Here is a 26,205-nt window from a genome sequence, read left to right as displayed (position 1 = left end):
TGGCAAGCCCATTCGTGTGCAAACTGGAGATTTAGTTCTGATTGTCCTGATGACTGCCATTGTCTTACAGTAATGCCCCCTGTCTCACCCTGTGAAAGGGCCAGTAAGTAAGCTTATTTACATGTATTAATTAAGGCTCATAATGAGCCCAGCATGAGAGGGCATGTGAATGCATTCCTCTGGTATTGTGTAAACTCTGCGGAGCTCCGTAGGTTTGGAGTCTCACCCATTCAGATGGGCTGCAGATTGAAGATGAGGGGGCACGTGAGCACACAGAGACTTAAACACACACACAAAACCAAGCCAGCATATGCATGGAGGTTCCCCCACCCCTACGGACACACACAGATGGTACTATTCATATAAATGTAGTACTGAGGTAAGAATAGGCTATTAGGTCAAATTGCATAATGAATAGAAAAAGCACACCACCAAGAGAGCAAACAAGTAGAATGAATACATTTATACAAGTAAAAATTGTAAAACTTTACAACACATGACAACAAATGAAGTATAAAAAAAATTCACTGAAGTGTATAATTTTTCATTGAAAATAAAGAGTTTCACCCACAAGGTGTACATGAACCAATACACAATCAATGTAAGAGCAATTACATTTTATCATTTAAATATTTCTGGGAGGAAAAAAAAAGCATCAACGACAGCAACAATAACAAGAGTATCAAGTACACTACAATTTGCATTTAGAAACTATCTGGTATGGAATGGTTTTAATCATCTTTGCTCATTGTTGCTGTGTAAATGCTTACATGGTTGTTGCCAGCTCATCCCACAACACAGCTAAGCCAGGGAACCATGTAAAAACAGCCACAACCTCAGCGCATTAACATCAAAGTGTATTTGTATAAGAGCTTGTTTTCGTTTCTCGTCCTCAGGCTTCAAACAGTGAGCTGTGGCGGTTGTCCTTATTACTTCTTTGGCTTAAAATCCTACTACAGGGAGCAGGCCTCGCAACAAAACCCAACACACATGGCAAATAAAGGCAAGTGGGGGGAAAAAAAATTGCAGAAGGGACAAGCCCCCCCACCCCATACTCCCCCTACTAATTGTACCTGAAGGGAAATCCCTTTAAATAGCAGTTGGCAGAGGCGGTGAGCTGGCAGGCAGATCAAACAGTCACCGAGCAGAAGCCCTATAAATACATCACATTCACTTGCTTCACTTCAAACGCCTCCTCCTCCTCCTCCTCCTCCTCCTCGGACCAGCCTCCACGCTCCTACTACAAAACCCACAGCGTCCAGCGGGCTCCTACAATACAACGCCACGAGGAAAATACGCAACTCTTATGGTCACCGGCAGTGTGTTATCCCTCTTCTCGCTCCGTAATACCTCCAGCTGGACTGGGACGGGACGGCTGGCCCACTTTGTTCCCCACATCACTCCGTAGTTTCAGGGGGTTTGGCTTTCCTCAAATACACCTCTGACGTCCCATCAGGCACCAGATGGCTGAAGCTGCTTCTGAAAGAGGCCAGGAGGCGACCTGCAGTAAAAAAAACAAACAGATGAGATTAAAAAAAAAGGAGTAGGGAAGCACAATATTGGATTTTTTGCCGATATCTGATATGCTGATATTTTCCAACTTTTTTGCCTAGTTGCAGATGCTAATATACATTTTTTCCACCTAACGTCAGAGAACATCAAGTCTCTCCTGTAGTGGAATTAACATATTATTATTATGCAACTCTTAATATGATGGCCCACTGGCAGATGCAGACATTAAATACCATGCTTTTGAAAATACACACACTCACTGGGCTAAATAAGAAAATTACTTGCCATATTTATTTTTTATTAGGGAAACACAATATTTTTTCCAATATCCAATATTCATTTTAAAGCCTTCATTGGCGGATACTGATTATCGTGCATCCCTAAAAAGCGCTACTTCAGTAATCGGCTCTGATCTGTTGTCCCTGATGATTTGATGATCTGCATTTCAGTGAGAAAAGCTCCTTCAAGATATTAAAAAGGAATTCGCTGACTCGCTTATGTTCGCTCAGCGCTCGTGTTCAGCTGCTCAAAAACAGCAGCACATCACGTCTTTAAGCTTCAAGAGGGAGGACGACAGGAAATATTTCGTACCTTTTTTAAATACATCTGAAACTGATTTTGCATGTAATTATACCCATTTATCAGAAAAAAATATATATTTGTAGTGCATTTAAGCCTAAACTGATTTATTTTGAGTATTTCATTCAGGTTGCAGAAAGTAGGCTTGGGAGATATTTCCCATTCAAGATTCAAGAGAGACTTTAAAGTCCACGAAGGAAACTTACAAAGGCAGGATTAAAAGAAAAGTTAAATCCTCAGCATTCAGCATTTAATAAAAGGATATTACACATAAAAAGGACATGGAGAAATTAGCAAGAAATCTAAAAAAAAAAAAAAAAAAAAAAATACAATTACACTCATGTAAAAAATTGAAAAGCAAACTGATCAAATAAATAAGTAAGTAAGTTAATAAGTAAATAAATAGGTATTAAAAAACAATCAAATTTTCACATTTGCTGTATGAAAATTGTGTGATAGTCTAATTTATTATTGTGATATTGCCACATTGCAAAGACACATAGTGCACTGACCGGTCCAGGTCTTCTGTCCGGTGAGGCTGAAGCTGGTGCACTGGGAGTGGGAGTTACAGATGAACGCTGCCTCTCGGGCGCTGTGGACCGACAGCACACAGCCGCGGTGGCTGTAGGACGGCCAGCACCGGTACTCCACGTCCCCTGAGGTCCCCATACCTCGCATCACCGTGTAATCTAAACACATAGGACAGAGGAGGAGACGACGCTTCAGTACATGAGGCTGCTGGAAGACTCTGAAGTGCCTCCTGAAGAGAAATACAAACTTTAACCATCTCTGTGCTGAAACTGATTTAGCGTTTAGAGGAGAATCTAGACAACAGGCAGAATATATTTAACATGACGATACAGAAAAACAAATCTTTTACTGGAAAGAAGACATTATGACCGACAGAAAGGCATATAAAGCTGCACAGGTCCAACTGACTTTAAAAGAAAAAAAAAAAAAGAATGAAAAGTAGGCCTACATACGAAGGTCAAAAATGGTACCAGATTCAGCCATTTTCTCACACATTGCTGCCCCATGAAGAAACTCACTCGACTTCACCTTCCTCCCAACATTTGCTGTTTTATTCGTCATTATAATTCTTTCAGTCAGACGGATTGTGGATTGGGCCTAAACTCATCTGCTCCACATTAGCAGGAGCCACGAGAAAGACGCATACACACATATGCCTGCGCATAGGAACATGCACGAACACACTCTCACTTTCCGCTCTCACACACCGAGCAGGACAAAAGCCTAGTCAGTGAGTCAGTGTTGAGGAGGCAGGGTGTTAGAGGCACTGTTAACCTCTCTAAATGGCCAGACCTGGTATGTGTGTGGGGGTATTGTTAAGATAAAAAAGACACGAGTATCTGTCTTCAAGATCCAAAAAAAGGGGAACAAGCAGCAGGACTGTTAGCAGGAGAAAATGAGGCCTATTGATTGGAGCTAAAAGGGCAGCAGACCTCAGCCACTGAGGAGACACAGACAGATGGGACTTTTGTGTAAAAGATGAAAAAGGAAGACATCCTGTCGCTCACATAAATATATGTTAAACATATTTTTTTTTTAAATAAATATATAAATTAACCAGACTCTCTTCTCTTGGCGTGCAAAAAGTGCTATTTACATGTATGAATTCACACTTTTCCAATTCATCCAGTTTTCTCCCAAGTTTCTGGCTGCTTCTCCGGCAGGATTTCAGCAATATGAAGAAGTCCCATATGCAATACTATGAATCTACATCTGTACATCTGTCAGCAATTTCAAATTAAGTCTTAGGACAGGTCTCATGGGCGCAACCCCACTGTTTTTCTCATTCTCCTTCTCTAAATCCACACAGTTGAGTCTTCAGCTGCAATTCTGAGTTTTTCGGACATTTTCTCATGAGCAGAAATGTTACAATGAGCCATTTTTCTTTATATCTTCAATCACAAGCACAAAATTTTACTTTCCCTCGTATTTCTGTGTCTGATCGTTGAAATGTGCAAATAATCAGAAAGATGACGTCTGCTCTGACAGAGTATGTGACAGCAAACACAACCTCTCAGTAATATGATTCCAGGCAGCAGTGATAAAAAATAGACCACGACTCAACAGTGCACTGAGCAGGAACACTCAAACCTTTTACACGTCTCCCTTCCGTGCAAATTGTGTATCAGTTTCAACTGAAGCCACAACGTAGCAAAGTAATATAAATGCATTTTTCCGAGACGCATCACAGGACGGTTGTGGTTTTGGCTCCTCGCACCTCCTTGCTAAGGTAAAACATTCCCTCACACTGCTGCTCGCCTTCAGCTCGGCCCAGTGGCTTTACCCTGAGTGTGTGATTAAATTCACAAAGCGTTGCTATACAAACAGTCCAGCGTATGGGAGACGGAAAATCTCCCGACAGGAACCCGGCCAGTCATTCTGTTATTAATATTTCATAGAGCTGAAAGGAATGAAAGGGGAGGGGGGAGGAGGTCAGTGGAGTAGAGGAAAGGCAAAGAGAAGAATAGTAAAGGACTTTCACTGCTGAGCACGAAAGTGGGGCAAAGGGTTTGTTAAAAAAAACATCTTAATATGACTTACCTTGCAAGGAAAGCTAAACAGAATGGTTTACTTTATATAATTATACTGTGTTGCTAAGATTAAGAGTAGCACATATATTTATTAATCCTACTTAAGTACTTTTTAATGGAGTGAACAGTGTGTTGTGGGCTTGTCCTTTCATTCCAGCTGCCTAATAAACCTGTCAAAACAGACTGAAAGAGAGAAATACAACCTTTCTTTTAGTGTGAAACAAATGAAAACAGTGGTGTACACTGTCTACTTGCCTCTAAAAGGGGAGGGAAAAAGGCAAGTATTCTCAGCTGCCTCCTCTTGGAGAAAAAAGAAGAGAGGCTCTGAAAGAGGGCTCGCTATTTTTTTTTTTATAGGGAAAGAAAGAGGCCTTCATTCCTTGAGCTCTTACCTCTGATTATTGATGGAGGCAGGTTGTCCAGGTGCAGGCCAGACTTGTAGAGGAGGAGGACGCGTTCAAAGGCCTCCAGTGTCTGATTGATGTCAGCTTTCAGCTCCCCTGGATACACACACACACACACACACACACGCGCACACACACATACGTCACAACATCAACAGCACATTAAATCTGATAAGGGGCTCAAACAGCATCAAGTCAAACCCAAACAATGTGGCTGATTTGTTTGGCTACACCGTCTATCCCAGCGTATCCCTCCTCTCTTATCTAGTCCCTGTCATGTGCGAACATAACAGATAACAACGAGTATTCATTACATTGTTCACGTCAGGAGGCTTCATGTAGTGCTGACTTAATGAAGCACTTAGACGAAGGCATGCTATTACACGACTGCAATAATGGGATGATTTGCTTTCTGATCTTGAATAGTTAAGTCCTGTCATGTCAAGACGTCGCTCGTCCTCACCTGTGGAGTTCATGATGTGGTCTACCAGGTGTGTGAGGCCGGGCGGGGCCTGGTGAGGCAGCAGGTAGGTGAAAAAATACCTGGGGCCAGGCAGAAAACAACTCATTCAGACAGAAAGACAGGCAGACAGACAGGCCCTGTTGTATACTTCCCACAGAACATGACTTGCCATAAAGCTGTCAGCATTTTGAAAGCGCCTTTAAAATATAAGACAAGTGGAAAAGGCCTTATTTTCTGCTGAAACTACCAGTTCATTCATCATAGCTCATCCATCACAGCACCAAGCTCCAGATACATGTCTAAGGTAACACTTTAGGTGTCAGCAAATCATCCATATTTCTGCTGATCCAGTAATCCATCATGTGCGTTTATCATCTGGCAAAACAGTTGGTTTTTTTACCTGTAGGCGTTGTAAATGTTCCTCTTCTCGTTCAGCCCCTCACATACTCCCCGGGCCGAGCAGGGCAGGGTGAAATTTCTGTGTGGAAACTGGAGAGTGCAGTCTGCGTCTGTCTGACAGGTGGGCTCCTCTGCGCTGGCGTCATCCAGGTCTGTCAGCTTCAGCTCGCCGGCCACGGTAACAAACTGCCGCGGCTGGAAGTCCAGCAGAGCCACCGAGCCCAGCGGGGAGTGGGAGAGGAAGTGCAGGAGCCTGACCAAACCCAGACATACCTGCAAGGAGACGGGACGTCCCAAAACCTTATCAACATGTATAGGTGATGCCATTTGTTCATGAGAAACTCGGCTGCAGCACCACATGGGACTGGCCAAAAGTGAAACATATTTGCCAAGTAAATTACAAAGCAATCAGGGAGGTGTGGTTTTGAGACATGGAACAGCTATGCAATTAAGTTTAATTATAGTTGAAAAAGTCAAAAATAAAAACCTTTGAAGATGTTTTACAAGTCACATTTGTAAGCATTTTTCTGCCATGTTTTTTTTTATAGTTTTATTTATAGCCCACATTAAAATTGAAGAAGAAAAAAATAAAAATGAAAGTAGTTTCTGCACCGGATGGGCAGAGAAAACAAAATAAAGGCATTAGCTGTTCACTGACAGAGCATGAAATGATCCTGTCACACTGCAAACATAGCTGGAGTATTAGGTAATGCTCCGAGGCCTGCTGAACGTCACTTGGTGGGATCGAAGCACTGTAAAAACAGGGGAGGGTGAAACTGAACACCACTGGATTACTGTAGCCTGCGCAGATGCAATGTGGCCGAAAGGGGCTGAGCGGCTTGAAAAGTGATATTGCAAACTGGCATTTGGGTGATGTGGCAAAATGAGATCCATATTTCAATTTGACACTTGTACACTGCACCATTGTATTTTCTATGTGTAAAAACAAAACGTACTTCTTCTGCCCTCATTTTTGCTCTCACTCTGTCATGCCCTCACTCCCTCCCCCCCCTCCACTCTCTCTATCACTCTTTCTCTCTCACACACACTTAACTCACTGGAGTGTAAATCAGGCCTCTCCCACCCTCTGTTGACTCCCACTGGGGGCATACCTGTGACGGGGGTTGGGCTAAAGCTCTGTGTGTGTGTGTGTGTGTGTGTGTGTGTGTGTGTGTGTGTGTGTGTGTGTGTGTGTGTTATGACATTCCTAGCCTGCAGCGGATTAACTCTGGGACCCATCTCCATTCCAACCACGGTCTGATCAAATACGCTGAGGGACAGATGTCAGACCCCGGGGAGTTTCAAATATCCTCCTCCATCGTCTTTAACTTAAACACCCGAGTATCATCTCTTCTGCCAAGAGCAAAGGGCCTACGTGTGTGTGTGTGTGTGTGAGAAATATTGACAGCTGAAAGAAAGGGAGAGAGAGAGGCATATAGTGAGAGAAGTGGTTAACATCCTCACCCTGAATCTCTCCTCCCACGGGCTCTGGAGCAGCTGGATCATCTGGAGAGGAGAGCCCTGCTCCAGGATGACTGTGACTCTTCCTCCCTCCCCTCCTCTCCCTCCATCTCTGCCTGCATCTCCCAGACAGTGGCCTCTGAGCTGTGGTGAGGTGTAGATCCAGTTAGTCATAGTAAAGCAATAACGGTGCTCACGGGTCTGAGGATTTGAATCAATGCGGGTCAAAGCAGAGGTCATGATGGTATTATTTGCCGATTCGGGGGGGTGGGAAAACAGTGTAGCGGTTTAAGCCAGGGACAAAATTAAGTCAAGGGAAAGAGCAACAGGCTAAATGTCGAAAAGTTCTCCGTGCAGGGCTAAATTGAAAGGACAGGATGTTCTGCCAACCCAGCTGTCTGCAGCCGAGTCTTGTAGCTGTAAAAATCGCATTAGTCTACAGTGAATATGCTCTGTACACTTGCGAAATCAACCAATTAAGCTGTTGGACACACCGCTGAGGCCCGACTGTGGGGCGTTCCCTGTCAGAAACAAGGCCGTCCTTTTAGTTCAAAGTAACTGTCTCCAGTCAAGATCTAAATTGGCCTGTAATGGATTGATTGAATGAGAGCGGGGGTTTCAGATGCGACCGGGGATAGAAGGCAAGACAGAGGCACATTGTCTCCGCTGCCAAACCGGGGCCCAAGGTCATAAGAGGTTCAGTCATTTTAATTTAATTACATGGGACAGTCCTGAAGAGGCAATGAGGCTTTTCATCCAGTTTTTGCACATATGAGAGGAAGAGAAATATGAGTAGTAGGTTTACTCAAATGCCCTGATGAAAAAAAAAAAAAAAATCACAATATTCCAACAGTATTCTCATTATAATCAGCCTGTAGGACTCAGTAGTGAGTTTAACGTTGCCTGTTTGGATTAAATTACATTACATTACATTAAACTGTTAATTTCCAGTGCTCTACAACATTTCTGTAACATTGCAGGATGTTATTATCTACAGAATATAAAGAATGTTGCTGCTATATTTCAAAGTTATCTTTTAAAAAATAACTTTGGCTCCTGGTACACATGAGGATGAGAGAGAGAAAGAAACATTTTACCCGTATGACGTTTGGATGCTTGAGCCTCTGCAACAGGACGATTTCTTTTTTCAGCTTGTAGGAGACCAGCTCGTTGCAGCCGCGAGGATCTTTAAAATCCTGCAGGCACTTCTCCATGTCTGTCCCCTGGTCGTTGACCAGCTTTAACGCCACGGGCTGATCTCCAGGTAAAACCACTTTGACAACCAGTTTGGTGTATCCCGAGCCGAGGATGTCCACCGCCTGCACGTCCACCAAAGCCTCACAGCCCATTTCATCCATATGCGCCTTTCTGGAGCCGTCTGTAATCTCATTCCACAAACTATAATCCCAGTTGGACTCTGGTGCCTGATACCGCTGGGAATAATATCGATGCTCCCCTGGTAAATCCTTTTCTTTATCAACAGATGAGAGCAACGGGATGATTTCTTTGCGCCTTTCGTTGAGTTGGGAGATCAACGCCTTGCGGAGCGACGCGAACTCCCCCTCATCCCCACCATCCACAGTTGCATTGGGAAAGTTTGTTAATGTGGCTCCAAACTGCTGGACGCTGCTTATCAACAGCGACACCAAAATGGTTATGACCACGAAAGACAGGAGGGCAGCCGCGCGTAAAGAGTTCCCCATCCCGGGCATTTTCTTGGGCTCGGCGGCTGGTGAGAGGACGCACGGACGCAGGCAGAAACGTGCCGCCGCTCACTCCATGTGAAAGGGCTTTCTGCGGCGCAAGTGATCAGCTCCTTGTTTCCAGCTCCTCGGGAACTCCCTCTAGAGGTGTGTCCTGTCTGCTCGTAACTTTACACCCCAGGGCAACTCGGCAGAACAGCGCGACCCCATGTTGTTGCCCAATACCCAGGTTAAAACACTTTACGACAGCAATTAGATCGCGCTGCCTACTGTAGATGTGAAGAAATGCCTGAAACTGTCACTCTTGCGTCTTTTTTTCAGCACATGCATGTCTTCTCAGGCCTTTGGGTGTCCTGAAGGTTTTAATGTCTTCTAAGGTTTTTAATGTAAAATTTTATTTATTTATTGGTTTGTTGATTTGTTTGCTTGTATTTGCTTATGTGATAGTGATTTTCTGTCATCTCCACTGCCTTCTGCTGCTATTTTATTCATTTTTATTTTATTGTAGCACTTTGGTCAGCTCTTGTTTGTAAATGTGCTTCATAAATAAACTTCACTTGACATAAACAAAAAGAGAGCTATGAAAGAGAGACACGTAATTCTCAGAATGCTTTTTTTTTTTTTTTTTTTTAGAGGTATAGGTTTTTAGGGGTAGAAGTGTAGAAGGGTAGAATACAATAATAAAAAAAATACCCAAATGTACTTATCTATGCGTGGATGTGGATAGGAATTCTTTCTGAACTTGAGCTAATTTTATTTTAAGAGAGAGAGAGAGAGAGAGAGAGAGAGAGAGAGAGAGAGAGAGAGAGAGAGAGAGAGAGAGAGAGAGAGAGAGAGAGAGAGAGAGTCAACAATGTATATAGGAACGCAGGTATTAAAGGTACTTTAATGGTTGTTGTTTGTTGTTTGACCATTCTCTCCATTTTCTTATCTTTGAGTAGAGAGAGAGAGAGTGAGAGAGAGAGAGAGAGAGAGAGAGAGAGAGAGAGAGAGAGAAAGGGAGAGAAAGGTAGAGAGAGAGAGAGAGAGAGAGAGAGAGAGAGAGAGAGAGAGAGAAATGTGTCACCATCACAATGTGTTCAACAGGTGGCAGCAAAGCACCTTTTTATGTCCAACTATGAAGCGATAGCCCTGTAAAACACCAAAACATGCATTCATTACCTTTATTCATGTGAGAGCATTACAGTGACACATCAGATTCACAGAGACTCGCAGCTCGCAGCCGTACACCACCGAGTGTCACCTCAGCTCAGTCTTACTGCATCAAACTTGACCCCTGAGGAAACATCATTTCATGTCTAAAATGGAGCATTTATAACCTGGAGGTTTATTATCTACACTTCATCTGAGTCCCTCAACCTATCCTATCTTTGCACGCCCGCTGTGGATATTCTGTTGTAGCTATTGTACTGATCCCACTGTGTTTGTTTCAGAGGTCTTGCGGCTGCATTCAAGCTGCAATAAAGCGTTTCCCTCCGCATCACTACTCACTGGGAGAGATCTGCCACAGGAAATTACCATGGCTGTCACCTCAGAACTAGCCAGAAGGCCCACACACACACACATACACACACACACACACACACACACAATGAGAGAGAGAGAGAGAGAGAGAGAGAGAGAGAGAGAGAGAGAGAGAGAGAGAGAGAGAGAGAGAGAGAGAGAGATCATATGTTTCTCTCCCTCATTATACTGTGTTTGTCTGTTTATGGTACCTGGCTGTTAGTGTATTTGCATATATATAGATAGATAGATAGAGAGATAGATATTGTGTGTGTGTGTGTGTGTGTGTGTGTGTGTGTGTGTGCGTGCATGGTGGTGAGTGCTATCATGTGCAGGCTAATGTCTGAAGTAAACAAGTCATTAGTCAGTCAGCAGCAACACAGGCGTAAGCTTGTTGCTGAATCTCGGGGTAATTATGCACACAGTAAAGAATACTCGCCTGCAAACACAAATTAGAAGTCATGTTACACATATCCTCCAAATCTCCCTGTAAATAATGATTATGACACTCCTTCACACCCCTTCCCTCTGCCATCTCATGAATCCGAAGGCATCTTAGTTTTATCAATCATCTGTAACAATTCATCAGTACCAGCCCACATCTCTTTGTAGCCTATCAATCAATCTTGCGCATCAAGACTCCTTCATGCATGGATGACTTTGGGTGAGATTAAAGATCCACTGCCTCCCCTGCTGCCTCTGTTGGCTCTCTTTCTCCTTTTAAGCTGTGAGTAAAGTATCATCTCTTGCCCAACACTCTGAAAAGTGCCTTTGCCTTTTCCTGTGTGGCTTCTGATCTTCTCCTTTCTTCCAATAAATCTTTTAGCACGGCACCTCAGTGACAAGGGCCCTGAGACAAGATTCATATTTATAACCAGAGCCAGACCAGCGGCCGCCTCATTAGCAAAGAGTCACGCAGGTCAGCTGCTGGGGCTTCTCCTCTCTGTTGATCACACTGTCATGTGTTTGCTCTTGTTTCAGGGGGCCAGAGTTACAGCCTGGTGTAGGACTACAGGTGTACAGCAGAGCAACATGCCAGTCTAATGTATTCTGTAATTATTCTGTCCTAGCCTTTTCTATTCTATTCTACCTTATTCTGTACTATTATATTATTTTATGTGCAGAATAGACCAAAGATGCCTTGATATCATGAAGTCATAGTAGGCCTATAAGGTGTGGCATTACAAACTGATGTAAATTACAGGATGGAGTCTTTCAAGGGTAAAAAATAAATAAATAAATAAATAAAAACAAAATCAGAAATGGCTTTTTCTCTACAATACACTGAATGTGTAACTGTTAGGCTATTTTCCTGATAATGAGTTGGCCCATCAACATCTTCTAGCCCACATCCCCTCCTTTGTGATGCAGAGAGCTAACATCTAGGGATAATGGACTTTACCTGACTCCACCTCGTCAGTGTGAACCACGAAAAGAGTACGTGTCTCTATTATTTTGTACTTCTACACACCAGGCGTGTGATTCAGTAGGCGCGGCTGTTGTTCTCCTGATGCACAGCGGCTGGAACTCATTGTTCACAGTTTATCAGCCTTTTTTTGTTGTTATTTACAACAGCATCACCGTCTGTGTAGACCTTCATAATGTGACGGTGAGCGGCAGCTGGAGCGCCAGGCCAGATCCGACCCAATTACCAGGCACTGATGCATTGTATCCGTCACTTCTTCTCCAGCACCGCGGCCGGTTGGACAGCAACCAGGCAGCGTCCTCAGCATCACGGCGGCCGCAGCCAATCACAGCGCGGCTCGGGGCAGATTAACCCAAACAGCCCGGTGCTGCTCTGTAGTAGCAGCTTTAGAAATAAACCCACATCCCTATTCCTCGTGGACTGAGTCTGCTCAGATGGGGCTGTTTTGTAAGCTCATTCCGAAATTACAGTAAATTGGTAATTGTGTTTGAGTGTGTGTGTTTTCAAAGCCAAATCGTGGGTGGAGATGGATGCTTGCTCGATAATAGGAGAGAGCACGGATGCGATTGTAATGGATGATTCTCCCACAGATGAAAGGGAAATAAAGGAAGCTGCTCAAAGGTGGGTCGTTTTCCTTGCTTGTGCAGCTTAATGCATGATTTGATTATCGGACGACTAATAATACAATCAGCAGAGGTGAACGTGTTTCTCAAAAGCCTCGTGCAGCCGCAGTGATTGTTGTGCCATGCATCACTCGGTCCAGCTGTGTTTATGCTGCAAACAATAGGGTTATGTATCACTCAGAGCACAAATTTGTCAGGATGTTATTTCTAGTTATTTTTTCCAAGGAACAGCTGTAACTGTGATCAACAATGATAAACAATTTCTTCCCCCACTCTCTGTCTATTGCTGGTGAACTTACACTGGCAACTTACTTTTTCTTTCATCAATAATTCATGGTTGTTTATCCCACAGTGTGCAAACATTACATAATTACCTATCAGTATCTGTGCAATTTCATAAACAAAACTGACTGCATCAATTTTCATCCTTTGCCATGTAACAGCTTTTCTTGCACTCTTTACTATACTGTGCTTTTGACAGATGCACACACACATACACATAATGTTAGCTGTCATTATCATAGCTGGTGGCTCCCACCTCCTGCACTGGGCTGACAATCAGTTTGGGTCACTGTTGGTCAACCTGTCACTGTATTCCTCACTGCTTGGAGAGAAATCCAGAGGGACAGGGAGAGAGACAAACATGGAGACACAGACAGCGACAGAGAGACAGACAGGGGAGAGAGCTGTGAGGTTTTTTTTTTTTTGCCTCAGAGATGCATAATGATTCTCCTTGAGTCTTCTGCATGCCTTTAGGCTGTCCTAAGGCACTGGCATCAAGATGGGCCCAAGGCATCAGCTCAAGCAGCCAAATGTGCTGTAAATCTTTAGATCAGCTCTCATCAGACCCATGAGATCACCTCTACAAGTCAAGCTCACACTGATCACAGCCAGTCACAATGAAAGACAACAAAAGAACCAAGTGCAAACTTTTTTTTTTTTTTTTTTAAAAAAAAGAGATAAAATTATCCACAGTGAACAACTTATGAACATATGCAAAATAAAACTAGAGCTTTTCTTTTTACCTCACTTGCGTGTTTTAACAAAAGGTCCCTCGTAGCTTGAGCATTGTGAAGTCTGTTCCCAATGCCTCTGTCCTTTTTTATCATACATTGTAAAAGGAGCCATTTATCTCCGGGTTGTGGGCTGCAGCTCAGTAACACCTTCCTGGGTGTATTTTTGTTCTCATCCTCTGAAATATTAATACGCTCCACAAATTGCCCTCCTCCTGCATGTGTGTATCTGTACCTGCCAGCTCTGGTAAAACCATCAAAGAAGAATAATAGGCCTAAGTAAATTTTATTGGGCACCCTGCAGAGAGGAGGCGGCCAGGCATGGGTCTAATAGTATTTGCGAATAATTCAGTGGGTATAGGGTTTACCATGTCACAGCAGTCAAAAGTGTGTCCAAACTGAATCTGGGCAACAGATAGATATTACATCGATATCATGATGTGAGACTAGATATTGTCTGGGACTTTGGATATTGTAACATGCTGATATAGACACTGTCATTGCCTCGTCCTGGTTTTAAAGGCTGCATTACAGTAAAGGGAGGCAATTCTCTGAACTTATAAGACCTGTCCTCTACCTGCTTGGCCATCATATTCACGTTGCTAATGAGTGGTTATTTGAAATCACTTGTGTGTAAATGTCTTATGACGACACCAATAGTCATCCCATCAATGTTGTCACAGTATTTAGTCAAAGATATTGTGGTATTTGATTTTGTCCATATTGCCCAGCCCTGTTTCAAATAAGTCGATCCCAGAACAGTATACAGAATTGACTCGGGTGTTTCAGCTTTCTGCACTCATTATGTGACTCAGAGCTGGTGGATACACGGCAGGCTGCTTATTATTTAGATCAAAGCACAGTATTATTGTAATTTAAAGGGAAATGCAGGGGATGGATTATTTGTGAGCCTCAAACTGAATCCTTAATGTCAGTTCCATAATCCCTGTGCTACTGTATACCATCAGCCCAACCCAGCTATCACCCGTGCCCCTTTTTATGGGAAGCAAATAAAACTGTGTGAGGTCATTTAGCCTCTGTTTACTTACTCTGCTACCATAGTGACAAGAAGTGCGGCCACATGCACTCTACTGTGGAAAAGCAGACACAGACCGCAGACCTTTTGCCCACTGAGGTGCTATAATATTAATGCTGAATTAGTTTGGCCCGTCCAATCAGAGTTGAGGAGGTCACTCCAATTGCTTGGAGACAATGGAGATTAAGTATTATGTAGCCTCTGGAAGTTTAGTATACAACTTTCACCCACTTGCAAAATTAAACGTCATGACTATTGGCAAATTTTATAGTTTTTACTACTGCCACATTTTTGAGGCCATTATTTTGAATATTTTAGAAAAAAAGGGAGTAGAAAAGATGATGAAAAATGAAGTGCCATGAAATGAGAAACTGTGGCAGTGAAGATTATATCCAGTAAAAACTGATGGGAAGCATAACATTTCACCCATCACTGCCAGATTTTCCTTCCTCTTGCCATTACCTATGAGTCATATATCTATCCTGAATAGCTGCCTACTACTCACATCGTAAGGCCTGTGACATGTAGTAAAAATAGTGTTACTCTCTGTTACATATATGCTCCCACTCTGCTCTTTCTCCCCTCTCTTCTTTTTTAATTGGGCCCTCCAGCTTGCTGTAGCCACACTGTGTTTCTATCCCTTACCTCATTAGTTCTGCTGACCCGCTCATTTCTCCCCTGAGTACAAGACGATACACCCAAGCCAAGAATATATCCAAGAAACTGAAATGTCACTAAGTGTCTTGCAGAATAGCGGGTCTTTTGCTCTTTATTTACAGCCATTATCTTCTGCCTCATTGCATTGTTTCACAAGCGATACCTTGTGCGCAGACCTTTGTCGCTGCCTTCTCTGTCTCTTACCTCATCTGCCACTCATTTCTTGTCCGCCTCATTTCTTCGCCGTTCCTTGCCTCTTCCCTTTGCTCTCTTCTCTCTCTGACCCCGTTCCTCTCGTTCCTCCTCAGTGAGATCCCGGCGGTTTCTCTGTGCCCTCCTGACAGCACATGTGCTGCCGAGGCCCAGCTGACAGTCATCCAGTCTGAAGAGGATCTGTGTGACAGCTGCAGCAGCCTCGGCAGACCCTCCTCTACCTGCCAGCTTTACCACCAGGTACGAGTACAGACTTACTGTATGCTGTTTAGGAAGTAGATGACACCTTATAGGCACTCATTAAAATGCAGTCAGAATGCCTCGGGTTGGGTCAAAAATACATACAAGCTCCCACAAGGGGGGCGGTAGCAAAAATAATGATTGTGTCATCTTGTACCTCTTCAACTCTGCCAGTCCCATCAGTAGGTTCATCATTACAATTCATGATGCACATCCAAGCTTTGTTCGAACCTAAAGATCCTTTTTTCAAAATATAGTGGAGATCCCAAGGTGACCAAAGTTATCAAATATATCCTGCTGAATTACAGGGAAATGAGTATAAAATCCTCAGACATCTAGATAGTTTCTATTTGATGTAACAGTGCAGCCATAACACAGTGGAATTGGAGTATTGATTATATTCACTAAAATTCACTCAGTATAACCCTGATATTGCTTCAGTGAAGCGCAGCAACCAGCAGATACAGAATTTTTTTTAAAAAAAATTGAAACTACATTGAAGCTACATTATGTTAATCCAAATGCCTTAGCTTGAAAAATACAGAAACATACAGAAAAAAATACAAAAAATACAGAAAAAACAGAAGCACATCACTGAGCTAGAGTAGACGGCTTGTATATTCCACTTGACAAGGTCTAATATTAACTCATATTTTTTTTTCTACTTCTCCGTGCTCCTCTCCTTTAGGTCCCCCAGGGTCTCCGGGCTGTGGCCTATGATTCGCCGCAGCCCCGTAGATGTCACTGCTGCAGCCATCACAAGCCAATTAAATCCAGCACCTGCCACGACTGTCATTCAGCCCCAGCAGGTCCTCATGCCGACTGCTCCACTGGAGGTGTGGTGGTGAAAGTGGGACATAGCTGTGGTTCTACCCACCAGACATCCTGCCACGGCGCCGTGAGATGTCATTGGCTGCATGGGTCGCATGATGGTGGAGCGCATAAACCCACACAGCGGCATGTGGTGACTGTCAGGTGTGTATTTCTGCCTGCTTTTCTGCATGTGTGTCACAAACAACCTGATCTATGTAGAGGGTCCAAATTATTATGATTGACACATTTGTTTTTGTTTTGTTTTAGGGATGGAGGACTCTACTGGATCCCCAGAAAGTCAGTATTGATATTAACACACCAACATTTACAGTAAATAAATGATGTATTTTCCATGCATTTGAACTGGTTTTACTACACACCCGTTGAAAGCCAGTTTTCACTTTAACAGCCACCTCAGAAGTACATGGACATATTCTCTGTTGTGGACAATTAATGTTTACCCAGTGTCACTGACTTCTTTGGTGGTGTGTATTTGGCAGCTATTCCCAGGTGATTGTGGACTACCCGCTGGCTGTGCTGCTGGGCTGTGCTGTCGTCCTCCTGGGATGCTCCCTGGCCAGCCTGCTCATTGGCCCGCTGCCAGATTTCTCTGACCCACTCCTGGTGAGTCAGTTTGTAAGAAGCCCTCCCTCGGAGACACAGCACAACATGCTTGCTACACACACACTGACACACACACAGACAAAAATACACTGAGAATCAAATAGTAAAGCTATAATCATGGTGGTTTCCCCCCTGTGCAGCACATACATCTCTCCTGTCACCTTTCTTTCAAAGCAACAATACAAACCCTTCTCACCACCTCAGGCTTAGCATTAATTACTACTTTCCTGATGACTCACGAACGGAGTCATATCCTTTTATTTCAGCTTCGTCTCAGATCTAACGAACCACACTGAATTAGATCACACTTGCCATCATCTTAATTAAACAAACTGCATCACCTTTGTAATGCGTGAGTTCAAGATAAACCCTGTTGAAGAAATGACTCTCATAATGGCACAAGCTGATTTCCACGTCTTGCTGATGTTCCTGTAATAACAAAATCAATAACAAGACTTTCAAAGCCTACTGCCTTTTCTAATTTCAGCTATTTAGCAGCTCCCCCTCTTTGAGGGCTGGGAGATATATTGATATTACATCAATATTATGATACAAGAATAGATACCATCTTGGCTTTTGGATATCATAATATTGTGGTTTGGCGTAAGTGTTGGCTTTTCCTGGATTTGGCTGTGGGAGTATAGTCAGGGGGTGCAATTTTCTGAACTTATTAGACTGCTGTAGCTGTTTTATTATTTGCCTCTACCTGCTTGGTCATCATATCCACATTACTAATGATTATTTATGAAAGATCGCTTGTGTGTAAATATCTTATAAAAGCTCTAAAAGTCATCCCTACAATATTCTTATTAAGGCATTTGGTCAAAGTTATCATGATATTTGATTTTTTTGTCTGTATTTCCCATCCCTACTGTGTTTTAAGAATGAATGAGCCATGAATTTACAGAAAAACCTGTTCACTCAGTGGCTTGAACTGTCTCTGTTCACATACTATAATGTGTTTTTCATGCAAATTAATTCAGCAAGCTGTCTGCACTGTGTCATTAGCTTTGATGTTTGTGTGTATGCATCTCTGTGTGTGTGTGTGTGTGTGTGTGTGTGTGTGTGCCATTTTTTCAGGGTTTTGAACCACGGGGAACCTATATCGGAGTCCGCCAGTCCAGCTTGATCAAGCTGCAGGAGAACACGGGGCCTGGAAAAGCTCTGTCTCCTTTACCGCAGCAGCTCAGTGAAAGGTCAGTGGGGTTCAGCACCATGCAGGCCTCCTGCTCAGCGGGGCCGCACCACCAACTGCTGCCCACATGCCTTACAGGGGGATATGAGCTGTACACAAAGCTGCTATTGATGCAGCATCACTGGTTGCACTGTGTATGTGTATGTGCTTGGGTGTATGAGAGCCGCGTTAGAAAACTGACAAGACACAGTGCAGTTACTGGAGTTCATCTATTAAGAGTAATTTCAATGAAGACATTTTATGATAATACAAACACTATGCTAAAGCTAATTATATTTTTATTGCACTAATACTAAAGTAAACAAAGTGCTTTACAGGAAGGAATAATAAAAAAAAATTCAGAAAACCAAGTCTATGAAAGAGATTTTAATCTAAGTCACTGATGATATTGATGTTATATCTTGGAGATATCTGAAAAAAATACCTGTTTTTTATTCATGCATATACCTGTATGTGCATGTATATGTGTGTGTGTGTGTGTGTGTGTGTGTGTGTGTGTGTGATCAGTGGAGATGCCAGCAGCAGCCAGGACGCCCCGAGACTTCGCACCAGGCGGATGCTGGACAGAGACTCTTCTCCAGACAACTTCCTCTGTGATGCTCCAGGTGGGTTAGCTGACCTGATCAGTTCATCTTTAATCAATACAGTATTAAATCAAAGAATCAACAAATCTTTCAAACTGCTGCTGCATTAACAACACTAAAAGTAATAATGTCAGCAGCAGTAATGCCACTAATCATTGCAGCTGCGTTTGTATCTCACCTTTGTTTACAAGTTAAAAAGTAAGAGGACAACCTGTGGCTACTCAGCAGTGCAGACAATGAAATGCTAATATTATTATAATGTAAGTTAACATCAAAAATACCAGCGGCTTTACAGTCCACTCAACTGTTGCACAGCCTCCATGTGCTTCAACGCATTGAAGCCAAAAGCATAGCTTGCAAAGGCCTGCTCAGCAAAACATGACACACTGAAATCCCAGCAAACAAATGACTATCATATTGGCATTTAACAGCTGTTAAATCGAAGTTTGCAAGACATGTGTCTTTAGTTGCGACTTCAAAGAAAACAGAATTTGCAATTGCTTCTTGCATTTCCCTAGGCAGCTAGTTCCAGATTGTGTCTTTAATTTAGAGCTCCTTGTAGATCAGAGACTATGCCTCTGTTTTCCTTATCAAACATACAGAATGTCCTAAAAGGATTAGTTCTCATTCCCTAGACTTGAAGGTTGCATGTCTTTTTCAAGTGATATTTATATCCAACACAAGAGTATGAGAAAACAAGGAAAAACAATAAAGAAATATGTGGTTTGCCTACAAAATAGTTTGTTAGACAACAGCTGAATTGTGCTGAGCGTTTTAACCGTCTCAGCGTTTAAGGGCTGGTTGTCTTGTTTTGTTCCATCCATCTGTGTCTCTCTCCATGCAGGCGAGCGCTTTGCCCAGCTGGTGTTTCGTTCAGGGAACTCAGCCAGTCTCTGGAGCCTGAAGGCCATCTTCTCCATGTGTGAGATGGAGCAAGCCAGGGTGCGTGCTGTTCCTTCCATCCCTCCATCTCACCTTTGTCCTCTGCCGTCTGCCTGTGTTTCTCCTTCCTTCCTTAATCATCATCCTCCATCTCACCTTGCGTCTTTCTCAGCTCACCCTATCCTCTATACCCTCTGCACCGCTATTAAATTCTCTGGAGGACTGAGAAACGCCACTTTAACCACATTACTTCATCTAAAGTGAATTCCTATTTTGTAAATTCTTTTCAACACTGGGCATGCATTCAAAAAACCTTTCCCTTGTCTGATCCAGATTCGCTCCCAGGCCCCGTTCCAGGAGCTGTGCCAGCAGCATGCGAGGGTGGAGGCTGAAGAAAGGGCATCCCGGGGCGGATGCTGTCCTAGCTGGTCTCTGGGGAACTACTTGGCTGTCCTCACCAATGCCTCTTGCTGCCTTAGCCTCACCTCACAACAGGTAGCTTTCTTTTGAGTACACTCTCCATTTTGAAAATTGCCATACAAAATGGATTGCAATTACAAGTAAACCTCTTTAGATGAATAGATCCCTGACATATGCTGTCAAAGGAAAAATCCACCCTAAAATGCTTGAACTTCATTTCTTAAACATATAGGTGGTAATGTCACACTGAAATCTCAAATGCAGCAATAATAAAGTGTGATAGAAGAAAAAAATATCTAAAATATCATTGGAAAATGTCAGGTTTTGTGTCAGTACCTCAGAATCACAGAGCAAAGGCTTCTTTCTCCAAACACGCCATGTTACACCGACATGCAGCAACCGTGCATGGAGAAACCTGTCATAGAACAGATACCATTTTCTCCACCATCAGGAGTCTTGGCAGACCATAATGCAGTGGAGGCACAGAACATGTTCTCACTTTTTTCTTTTTTTTTTTTTTTTTTGACTTGAAAGACTCGCTTTCTTGCTGTTACTATTACTTATCACCATCACTCTCTCCACCTACACTAAAACTCAGAGCTGAATGGAGTAAGTCCTGGCAAGTTGTCTGGGGGTTGGTGAAACGCTTTCTGTAAGATGTAGGAAATCACTAACTGAAGTAGGTGTAGATGAGGAAGGCTGGAGGAGAGTAACCTCTCGCTGCCAGCTGATCTTGCAGGATAACTTTTGTTTGACTTGTAAAACCATCAGAGCAGCTCCAACCAAATGGCCTGGACCAATCAGTGTCCTTTGAGAAAATAACTGCACGGTATAAATGATGATGATGGTGACAAATGAGAGTGCGCTGAATTTGAAAACAAAAACAACAAGCCAAAAATTTAGATTTTCCTTACAAAAACAGAAACGTGCACCAATTTGTGTTTTTGTTTTTTTAGTTTTGGCACATACATACTATGTCATATGGTTCATTTGTTTGATTGGACAAGTTTGCTAATGATAAGCAGATGGTCAATGCATTCACTAGCAATGTATTTTTGTAAATGCTTGTTGCTGATGGCTCAGGGCCCAGACTTTGGCTGTAGGAGGCTGGAGAGAAAATGGATACAACAAAACTTTAAATTACAACACTTTAAAATACAAAGTAACTCCTGGAATGCTTTGAACATTGTGAATCTGATAACAGTATAACTGATAATGTTAAACAGTATCTACCAACATTTCATGTCATTCAATTTTCTGTTGTTTCACACCAGGTTTCTGAGTCTCTGAGCCTCCTCCGCTACTGTGCTCCATACTACCATGAGGGACATCTAGTGGAGGCCTGTGTGGAGAGACCCAAATATGGTGGCTGTTCCCTGGTACCGTCCCGTTGCAAACAATCCCGTGTGGTGTTCCAGATCCTACACTTCTTGGTTGATAAAGACTTCCTCGGCCCGCAGACTGTTGAATACCAAGTCCCTTCACTGAAGTACAGCCTTCTGTTCTTGCCCGTGGACAAAGGGGATCACATGATGGACATATACATGGACAGTCTTGAAGGCAGGGATCTGACGTATAACAATACAACTATCACCGGCATGGACCTCGGCATCAAGCAGACTTTATTTAAGTATTACCTGGCAAGAGATTCAGTGTACCCTGTTCTAGCCACTGTGTCCCTTCTTTTCACCATGGCTTTGTATCTCCAGTCTCTCCTCATAGCAGCATTGTCTGTGATAGCAATCACAGGCTCCCTCCTCACGTCCTATTTCCTCTACAAAGTAGCATTTCGCCTGACTTTCTTCCCCCTGCTCAACCTCTCGGCGGCTCTTATTCTCCTGGGCAGCTGCTCCAATCAGGTGTTCACCTTTGTTGATTTCTGGAATCTCCAGCTGTCCCAGAATCCCTCAGCCTCCCTGGAGAAGAGAGTGAACCGAGTCATGCAGGAAGTTGGGTATTTGATTTTAGCATCGGGTTTGACCTCCAGCGCCGCATTTTTCTCTGGCTACCTGAGCAGCATCACAGCAATCAGGTGTTTTTCAATTTACCTGGGCACGGCGTCTTTCATCAGCTCACTCTTGGCGTTGGTGTGGCTGCCATGCTCATTCATTCTACGTGAGCGCTACACAGAGGCGTCCTCTGCCTCTGTAGCAGCCCAGGGATGGAAGCCCTGCTGCTCCAAAAACCCTGGTGGTTTCTGGGATACAAGCTCACGCAAACGATGCCTTTTCACTATTGGGCAAAAGTTTAGAGGACTGAAACGAGGCCTAACTGACACCTCCAATTTATTATTCCTGAAAATCCTGCCGTGTGGGGTGGTCAAGTTTAGATACATCTGGGTGTGCTGGTTTGCAGTGCTTGCTGCTGGAGGCACGTACATCTCTTGCATTGACCCCGGCATGAAACTACCAACCTTAGACAGCAAGGCGACACAGCTATTCCGCTCCAGCCACCCGTTTGAGAGGTACGACGCTGAGTACCGTCACATGTTTATGTTTGAGAGACAGAGGGATGGGGAGGATAAGCCTGTCACATTAATGCTCGTTTGGGGGATCAAACCCGTAGACAACGGGGATCACTTTAACCCAAGAAGCAATGGCTCGTTGGTTCTTGACCCAGACTTCAACATGAGCCACCCAGATGCTCAGGTTTGGTTGAGGGATTTATGCAGAAGGGTTCAGAACCAAAGCTTTTATAACCCTCCGTCATCTGAGGATAAAGATATGATAACGGATAACATCTGCCTCGTGGAGCAGCTAATACACTGGGTGTCTGTCAGACGTTGCTCAGAAAGAGAAGATGGGCTACATTTTTGCTGCAATGATATCCCTTTCCCTTACCCCCCCAATGTGTTTGAGCGCTGCCTCAGTATGATGCTGGTGGAGAGGTATGCCGAGGGCCATCTGGCACACAGAAGAGGCCTATACTTCCAGCCAGATGGCAGAGTAGCTGCCCTTGTGTTAGCATTCAAAACTACATACCTCTATAGCTTCAACTTTAGCAGAACCAGCCTTTTCTACAGAGAAATCTTGACATGGTTTAACAGAGAGATGTCAGAAGCACCACAAGGGCTAGAGAAAGGCTGGTTCATCAGTCAGTTGTCTCTTTTTGACCTGCAACAGTCTTTAAGCTCAGAGACTCTAGTAGTAGCTGGCTTCTCGGTAGCTCTCACATTTGTTTCACTGCTCTTAACCACCTGGAATATTCCTCTGAGCATATATGGGACTGTGGCAGTAGGGGGCAGCGTGTTTGTCACTGTTGGCCTCCTGGTTCTCCTGGAGTGGCAGCTGAGTGGCATCGAGGCTCTGTTTATATCAGCGGCAGCAGGGCTGTCTGTTGACTTCATCGCTAACTATTGCATATCCTACAGCTCAGCTCCTCATTCAGATAGAATAGGGAGAGTAGCACACTCCACAAAAAGGATGGGATGTCCTGTAGCAATAGGTTCTGGTGCATTTTTCTGCATGGGGATCATTATGTTGCCTGCCACGGCCTTGCTGATCAGAAAGTTTGGGATTTTCCTCTTTCTGGTTAAATGTGTAGCATGTGGATTTGCAACCTTCTTTTTCCAGTCCCTGTGCTGCTTCTTCGGACCTAAGAAAAACTGTGGAAAGATAGTGTTGCCATGTTTGTCAGACCAGATAACTGACGGCATGCTGTCCTCTTGCTCAGCAGCAGAACCTGGTTCCTCATCAGCCTCGGCTGCCAACGGGGCGTTTGGCAGATCTAGAGTCAGGAGGAGTTATGACAAAGATGCAGCTGGGTATCTATATCCCAACCACCAGCAGCGGCAGCACAGACAGAAACAGATTGGAGCAGGAGGAGTGGGTAGAGGCCGTGGGCCGGAGCAGTATGAGCTGCAGCCATTAGCCTACAGGCTGAGTGACAGCTTCGAGAACAGCACCTGCACCAGCAAGCTTTCCAACCAGCCCTCTGTGCTCTCTGACGAGATCGAATACTGTGGGAGAGATGCGGAGAGGAACAGCATAGAGGGAGACAGTGAAGAGATCTGCAGTCGTTCACATAAAGTCTGTCACTCACCCCCAGCTCTTCAGACGTCCTCTCCATACAAAGAAAACACCCTCCGGCCGATAGCGCCCCAAGACGACCTGGCCAAGGACAGGCTGCTGTGTAAGGCTTGCAGAGGACAATCCGGTGGGGTGAAGCTCTGGAGAAGTGCATCATTCTCTTCATCTTCCAGCATAGAAGAGACCATAATTAGCCAGACCCTGGAGACCATCGACCAGTCGTCGCTCTGTAAGGAGGGGCATATCACCGAGGAGGCACTCCAGCACCACCATCATTCCAACAAGTGGCTCCTCTCCTCCCAGTCCCAGAGCTCCTGCGAGGGTCTGGAGGACTCCAATGAAACTTGCCTGAGCGACATAGAGCCAGGGCCTTCCAACATGCAGCAAAACGAAGGAGAAGGGGACATTCAGTTACAACCAGGACACCTTAACGGGAAAAGGGATACCCTGCGTCTCTCGCTAAAGGAAACTGTTTATGAGGCTTCCTTATCGGGGTGTGGCAAGGGCCGTACCAGCCAGAGTGAGGAAGTGGTCATTTTACCAAACAGTAAACCAGACTTGCCAGATGTTTGGATAAAAAGAGACGGACAGCGGGAAGATACATGCTGAGCTAAGTTGGGGAAATTGTGTCAACACTGTGCATTGACTGACGTGAAGTTCTTACATGGAGATATGGTGATTACAAAAGGAATATAAATACTGTTCCACTTGTGTAACAACATTGATGCTCAAGGGAAATACAAGCCAGTCGAAAATGTAACATGTCATGTGACAGCATGTTTGTCCAATGTTGTTACTGGGGTTATTCTACTTTTTATTACAAACAAGTAAGATCAGAGCATGAATGTTAATTTCTTTAGCGAAAGGTCAAATCAGAGCATGATTCATTCAACCCGGCATTTACAGGAGGAGGAGGAGGATAAAGAAATAAGAAGCACTCTTTTTATCCAGAATTTTGCACCACCATCACACTCAAAGATGCTAAGGGTACATCGTCAACACAGAAATCATCAAAGGGAAATTAAGCACTGCACAAGCTGCCTACTGTTGCAGAATGTTACTCTGTGCCTGGAGTTCCTCTTAACGTACATCTGCAGCTGCACACTCAGCACAAACTGGGTCAATAAATGCCAGTGCGCAACCACTGGCGTTTTATTCATGCTGGATCTGACCTTAATGAGCCATATGAAGTGTATACATTCATGAACTTTACTGCAAATGGAAAAGACAGATCTGAGATATACAGGGACAGAGCTGCATTGTGTGTGCCTACGTAATACATGCTCTTAGTGAGAACTGATGCTCACCATATCTACAGCAGCAAACGTTGTCACTATAGTCATGGTGCATCGATTGGTTTTGTGCTTTGTGACCATAATGTGTGTAATGTCCTCTGTGGCCATAAGGACCTACACCTAGCAGTGTGTTGTTCGTACTGTCATGGCTTGTATGCATTTAGGAGCTGTTTCATTGTCAAGTTAAAAAAAAAAAAAAAAAAAAAAAAAAAAAAAAAAAAAAAATCATAGTTTATTCCAGCGTCTTTGCCAAGAAATTTGATGTTTACTTGATTCTAAAAGACAGATTTATAATAGAGATGAATTGTAATAAATAAATATTATTATAGTATGTGGGTCAGTATGTGGCAGAGTTCAGGCTCAGCAAGTATGTACTTTTTCCAGGCGGAAAGATATATGGTGTTTGGCTTACCTTTGGGTAAGGAAGTGATAGTTCTGACCTGTGTGAGATTTCCAAAGCAGTGGTGTGCCATCACATGCATGCGGCTGCTTCAACACTTAATCATTTGTATATAAACCACATTGCAGCACTGTAAAGAGAAATTATGAAAGGCAAATATCCGACAAACAC

At 43.7% G+C, this 26,205-nt stretch overlaps 2 protein-coding genes across 2 annotated transcripts; one reads left to right on the top strand and one right to left on the bottom strand.

Moving 5' to 3' along the window:
• Positions 1–444: 444 nt before the first annotated feature.
• On the bottom strand, positions 445–9,111 carry pkdccb (protein kinase domain containing, cytoplasmic b). The gene is made up of 7 exons (XM_030045303.1): positions 8,477–9,111; positions 7,383–7,523; positions 5,920–6,191; positions 5,520–5,599; positions 5,045–5,152; positions 2,604–2,780; positions 445–1,501 (listed from the first exon to the last, which is right to left on the bottom strand). The coding sequence occupies exons 1-7, from the start codon at positions 9,089–9,091 to the stop codon at positions 1,398–1,400; spliced, it is 1,497 nt and encodes a 498-aa protein (XP_029901163.1). The 5' UTR covers positions 9,092–9,111; the 3' UTR covers positions 445–1,397.
• A 3,311-nt stretch (positions 9,112–12,422) lies between these two features.
• Positions 12,423–25,629, top strand: disp2 (dispatched RND transporter family member 2). The gene is made up of 10 exons (XM_030044219.1): positions 12,423–12,632; positions 15,649–15,793; positions 16,482–16,768; positions 16,874–16,903; positions 17,107–17,230; positions 18,311–18,426; positions 18,933–19,030; positions 19,854–19,951; positions 20,225–20,386; positions 21,586–25,629. The coding sequence occupies exons 1-10, from the start codon at positions 12,538–12,540 to the stop codon at positions 24,946–24,948; spliced, it is 4,518 nt and encodes a 1,505-aa protein (XP_029900079.1). The 5' UTR covers positions 12,423–12,537; the 3' UTR covers positions 24,949–25,629.
• The last annotated feature ends 576 nt before the right edge of the window (positions 25,630–26,205 follow it).

The sequence above is a fragment of the Myripristis murdjan genome, chromosome 22 (genome assembly GCF_902150065.1).
Source record: "Myripristis murdjan chromosome 22, fMyrMur1.1, whole genome shotgun sequence".
Lineage (NCBI taxonomy): Eukaryota > Metazoa > Chordata > Actinopteri > Holocentriformes > Holocentridae > Myripristis > Myripristis murdjan.
Note: the sequence above shows the minus strand (reverse complement) of the source record. Positions and strands in the feature narration are given on the sequence as shown.